Raw genomic sequence first — 5,865 nt, 5'->3', positions numbered from 1 at the left:
AGCCTCCTGAGTAGCTGGGATTACAGGCATGTGCCACCATGCCCAGCTGATTTTTTGTATTTTTAGTAGAGACGGGGTTTCACCATGTTGACCAGGATGGTCTCGATCTCTTGAGCTCGTGATCCACCCGCCTCGGCCTCCCAAAGTACTGGGATTACAGGGGTGAGCCACCGCGCCCGGCCTAATTTTTATTTTTTAGTAGAGTTACGATCTCACTACATTGCCTGTCACCCCGGCTGGCTGGCTGGCTGGTTTTGAACTTCTGGCCTCAAGTGATCCTCCTGCCTCAGACTCCCAAAATGTTGGGAATACAGGCATGAACTACTGCTACTGGCCTAGATAAGAATTCTTAGGTGGTTTTGGGTTGATTTAAATGCTGAGAACTCATTTGCTATAGAGTAGGTTGGTTGAAATCCAGTTGCGTTTTGAGACTAAAAAGTAAACCAGATTTACTCCCCAAAAACGTTGCTGTGTTTCAAATAAGTGAAATATTTGCCCCTTTAAAGATTAGAAGTTGGCTGGTTGCAGTGGCTCACACCTGTAATCCCAGCACTTTGGGAGGCCAAGGCAGGTGAATCACTTGAGGTCAGAAGAGTTTGAGAGCAGCCTGGCCAGTATGGTGAGACCCCGTCTCTACTAAAAATGCAAATATTAGCCAGGCGTGGTGGTGCATGCCTGTAATCCCAGCTACTCGGGAGGCTAAGGCAGGAGAATCACTTGAACCCGGGAGGTGGAGGTTGTAGTGAGCCAAGATTGCATCACTGCAGTTCAGCCTGAGTGATAGAGCAAGATTCTGTCTCCAAAAAAAGAAAAAGATTAGGAGTCATATTTACATAATTTTATTTCTATTTCTGTAAGGTCTAATTTTTAAAATATTTCTGAACATTGATAATAGAATCTGTCCAGTTAGGATTTGTGATTTGTGCCTTGTTCAATAGTTTTTATTTTAATGATTCAAAAGAACACATTAGCTTAAATTTTTTTTTTTTTTTTTTTTCTTTTATTTTAGCAAAGAATGGCTCAAGAAGTACTGACACATTTAAAGGAGCATCCTGATGCTTGGACAAGAGTCGACACAATTTTGGAATTTTCTCAGAATATGAATACGAAAGTAAGCAAGTGGTGGTTTAAAAATCTGTTATTTCTTTTCTTCCAGTCATAAACTTTGAGGAAGGTATCTCATTTTTAGTATTAGCGTTTGTTATCTCAAATCATTTTATATTGTTAACTTGTTTCTAAATTTAGTCTTAAGCATATTATGAATTCTTGCAAATAGTCCTAAGAATTATGAATTTAGTTTTGTAATGGGACTAGTATGCAAGGTGGCTCTTTTGGTTGTCTGTTCTTGTTTTTTTCTTTTTAGAATATGTATACAGGTCTTTGTAGCATAAATTCTGAATGTTATTCAGAGATGAAACATAACATTAAGGAATTATTTTGGGCAAGTAATCAATATAATACAGGCTGGGCACCTCTGACACCAAGTTGTGTGGACAGCTTAAAACCCTACTCCATGGCATTGGGCTTTTAATGGGATAGCTCACAGTTTTTATTTACAATGGAAAATGTTATAATTCGGGTCCTTTTTTAAGTTTGAACAGAAGGGTTGATCAAAATGTGTTTTATCTGTTTTAGTCTTGATGATTCACACTTCTCTTTAAACTGCCTTAAAGTAATAAAATACTATGGCATTCTGTTTAATACACGAAAGGTTTCCACTTGATATACATTGTGTTAAAACAGAAAATAGCCATATTCACATCTGTTTCTGAAACCAGACTGTGTTAATTAACAGTTTAAAAATATTAGTTTTGACATCTTGTAAATTTTAGGTCAAAAATACAGTCCAGAACTTCCTCAAAGTGCTAACCTTAAGTAACATAACAGTGTTTGCCTGTTTGCTTGCCTGGTAAATTTTGCTTTTTATACTGACAGACATTACTAATGTTTAAGTTGATTTATCAACAGTATTTTTAAAAACTCAAATTTGTCTTGTGAAAAATGAGATGATTAGAGGAACAGAAAGAAAGCAACAGGTAAAGAATTCTTCAATTTACATAAATTACAAATGATTTGGTGCTAAATTTATGCACTATGACATTTGGCTTTTATGCAATCATTTTTTTTTTCTTTAAAGATGTTAACACTACCTGATATTAATCATAATGTTCCATTATGTTGATTGCTTGTAATAGGAAGAAAAGGGGTGTCTTCCTGTGCAACTGACACAGCTAGGCTTTGACGGCAGGCCTCCACAAGGTCTACCCTTTTGATTCCCTTTAACTGAATTCTGTTCATCAATTGTTTTTGTTTCATGGGCGGTGGGAGGGGAAAGGGGAATTCAATGCATAAAATAAGTATTTCTAAGGGCTCAGTAGAAATTTCTACCATAGGGATCATTTCATGCATTTATTTTTTCATTTAGTCTTTGCTGTTATCTGTCCCTCATCTTCATAACTCAGCAGTGGATTTCTCAAGTTCTGAGATGTAAAGCAAAACTGTAATTCTTTAGAATGTTTGGATTATAGTGATGTGTCATTGGCTTTGAGATTTGACTGTCACTTCAGATTTTTCAGCAAAAAAACTTAAAAATTCTTTGAAGAGACATAACCTCAGTTTGTTGCCCACACTGGAGTGCAGTGGTATGATCAAAGCTCACTGTAACCTCAAACTCCCCAAGTGACATTCTGCCTCAATCTTCCAAGTAGTAAGGGCTACAGGTGAATACTGCCATGCCTGGCTAATCTAATTTTTTAATAGAGGGTGTCTCCCTATATTGCTCAGGCTGATCTTAAATCCTGGTCCTCCATCTTGGCCTCCCCAAAGTGTTGGGACTGTAGTTGAGGGCCACGGTGCCTGACCCCTTTTTTTCAAAAGAATATAAGTTCTCTTTATTTCAGTTTCAGAGGCAAAGTCTTTATGTCTGGGAGAGGTTGGGTTTTAGGATATTATGGTAACAGATGTATTCTTCTGACCTAACCTGGGCAAAGCTTTGATTGGGCTCCCTGCTTCAACCCCCTTGGCAGAAAGATGAAATATGAATTTCTTCATCAGGCTTATGCTACCTTTATACAGTTGTAGGAAGTAACTACACATTACTAAATAGTAATTTTAGGTAATAAAATATGAAATAGGAAGAAGTAAATACAGCAATAAAGAAAGAACAATGTCTTTCATTAAAAATGTAGACAAATAAAAAAATGTAGACAAAAAGTTTGGCTGAGATGGAAGTTATCTTTAAGATTTCTTTTTCTAACTATATGGTGAATTTTGTTTCTTAGTGTTTTAAAGACTTTTTAATTGATTTTTGGCAAGAGGATACATTGTAAGCAGTGCGTTGCTTTGACTTACTGAGTCTTGACAATCTGATTTCATGCCTACAAAGTTAAAGAAAACGTTTAGGGTAGTATGTTTTTAAAAGCTAATTAAGAATTTTAGGCATTTGGAAAATTCTCTTTTTTGCTTATTTATGTATTTCTCAGACCTAGACATAATAAAGAGCTGTGTTTTTAAAAATGAGCAGGTTAGAAAGCATCACTATTTACTGCTGATTATGAAACATTTTAATAGCATCAAATTTGTAATTATAGAATTTTGCTTTGGGCTTGTTTTTATTTTGAAAGATTTTAAGGAATGTTCTGCAAATGTAGTATTTTAGTTGCAGCGGCAAAATTTTCCTGAAAAGTGTGAAATGTTAAAATGAAAGAAAACAGCAAAAACATTCACTGTTTGAGCACAATGTAGTTTGGGACAGTCTATATTGTGCTTTGGATAAAATGAGCATTCACATGATCCCTTTGGTTGAAATACTAATGCTCCTATTTTATTGTGTAATGACTAACCATTTTAAAGATGAACTCTTATTCTCAGCCAAAACTTGCAATCTGAGGTTATATGTCTATGTATGAATGCATTTACCTTTCAGGTATTATAGCTAATTCTTCCCTAATTCAGTTGAAATGTACCACGACGGTTGTGCCCCTTTTCTTCCTCCTGCCTATCCACGCTAATTGGTCATAGTAAGAATTCAGGTAGTAATTCCTGGACCTTTATAAATTATTATAAATATTGTTGACTATTTAGAGTGAGTAATCAGCAGGAGGGACAAAATGGCTTGAAAGTGGTATCTCTATTTTTTAACTTTTTATACTTTTAGTTATAACTATCAGTATTTAGGAAGAAATACCTGAAAGGTAGATAACAGATTGCAACATGCATTTGTGTATTATTTTGACTGTGCACAAAAGTTTATCTTTAAATTAGTAGAAATAGCAATTATAAGGGTGGGGTTAAAATATAAAATAAACCCATGGGTTGTCTTGCTGCTCCTTAAGTAACACACCAGTGATGCTTGTAAACACTTTTCTATAGAAAGTTTCTGTGACAATACTTTAATATTTGGCCAAAAGCTTACAACTCCTAGAGGATGGTAGGAAGCTTGATAGCATCCAAGCTGCTAAATTCTTAGGAGCCTGTTCGTGTTAAAGTACGTGAGCCTATTGAGTAGTCATTTATGCTGTGAATTCATATCTGGCTGCTACTTTTCCTTCAACAGATAAGCCCATTTGGCTGCTAAAGGGCTTTTTATTTGGTTCTTCCTCCTGGTGTGAGCATGTATAAACAGCAGGACGTTATATAGAATAGTAAACAATAAAATGAGGAAAATGCATGAAAACTCAGTATATGGGTGAATAGATACTTGTTTAATATATGTAATTAAACTTGGTAGCATAATGTTTTTGAAACTTTAGATGTAAATGTGTGAATGTCTGTCCATTTGTGAATCCTGAGAGTTGCCAGTCCTATATAGCAATATATTCACATGCTTCTGTTCTCCAATTTTCAGTATTATGGACTACAAATTTTGGAAAATGTGATAAAAACAAGGTGGAAGATTCTCCCAAGGAACCAGTGTGAAGGTAGGAAAATATAATAAAGAATTATAAATTCAGAATTTTGTTATTTCTGGCAATTCCCGGCATTTTTATTATAGTTAACTGAGGGGGCATATAATAAATCTTGAGTATATTTTGCTTTAATGGAGCTTATTGCTTTTATCATGAGGCAAAGCAGGTTCTGTTTGTATTGGTGGGTATAGGAAGGCCACTTGTAAGTTACCTTCTGGGAGAAAAAGTAGACCAGACTATTGAAAACTCTGACAGTAAATATTCTGGTTAAAAACATGGGCTGGGGGCCGGGCATGATGGCTCATGCCTGTAATCCAAGCACTTTGGAGGCCAAGGCAGGCGGATCACCTGAGGTCGGGAATTCAAGACCAGCCTGACCAACATAGTGAAATCCCGTCTTTATAAAAAAATAAAAATAAATTAAAAATACGGGCTGGGGGCCTGGCACGGTGGTTCATGCCTATAATCCCAACAATTCAAGAGGCTGAGGTGAGTGGATCGCTTGAGCCAAGGAGCTCAAGACCAGCCTAGGCAGCATAACAAGACCTGGTCCGGACAAAAAATTTAAAAATCAGCCAGGTGTGGTGATACATGCCTGTGGTCCCAGCTATATGGGAGGATTACTTGAGCTCAGAAGGTCGAGATCGCAGTGAGCCATGATCCTGCCGCTGTACTCCAGTCTGGGTGACAAGAGTGAGACCCTGTTTCCAAAATATATGTATGTATGTATATATGCATATGGGCTGGGCAGTGGCTCAAGCCTGTAATCCCAGGACTTTGTGAGGCTGAGGTGGGAGGTTCGTTTAAAAAAAAAATTAGCCAGGTGTTGTGGTGCAGGTGACGGGGGATAGGGGGGCTATCAGAGGGGTGAGGTAGGAGGACCCCTTGAGCCAGGAGGTTGAGGCTGCAGTGAGCCATCATTGTGCCACTTTTCTCTAGCCTGGGCAACAAAGGGAGA

General features: G+C 37.2%; 1 protein-coding gene across 1 annotated transcript in view; it reads left to right on the top strand.

Annotated features, from left to right (window-relative positions):
• XPO1 (exportin 1) overlaps nt 1-5,865 on the top strand; it is a 61,624-nt gene that overhangs the window by 12,249 nt on the left and 43,510 nt on the right. The window contains exons 3-4 of the mRNA XM_037744444.1: nt 1,010-1,111; nt 4,847-4,919. Of these exons, the coding sequence (XP_037600372.1) occupies nt 1,010-1,111; nt 4,847-4,919 (175 nt within the window). The remainder of the gene's footprint in view (nt 1-1,009; nt 1,112-4,846; nt 4,920-5,865) is intronic.

Source organism: Cebus imitator, unplaced genomic scaffold (assembly GCF_001604975.1).
Source record: "Cebus imitator isolate Cc_AM_T3 unplaced genomic scaffold, Cebus_imitator-1.0 Scaffold175, whole genome shotgun sequence".
Lineage (NCBI taxonomy): Eukaryota > Metazoa > Chordata > Mammalia > Primates > Cebidae > Cebus > Cebus imitator.
Note: the sequence above shows the minus strand (reverse complement) of the source record. Positions and strands in the feature narration are given on the sequence as shown.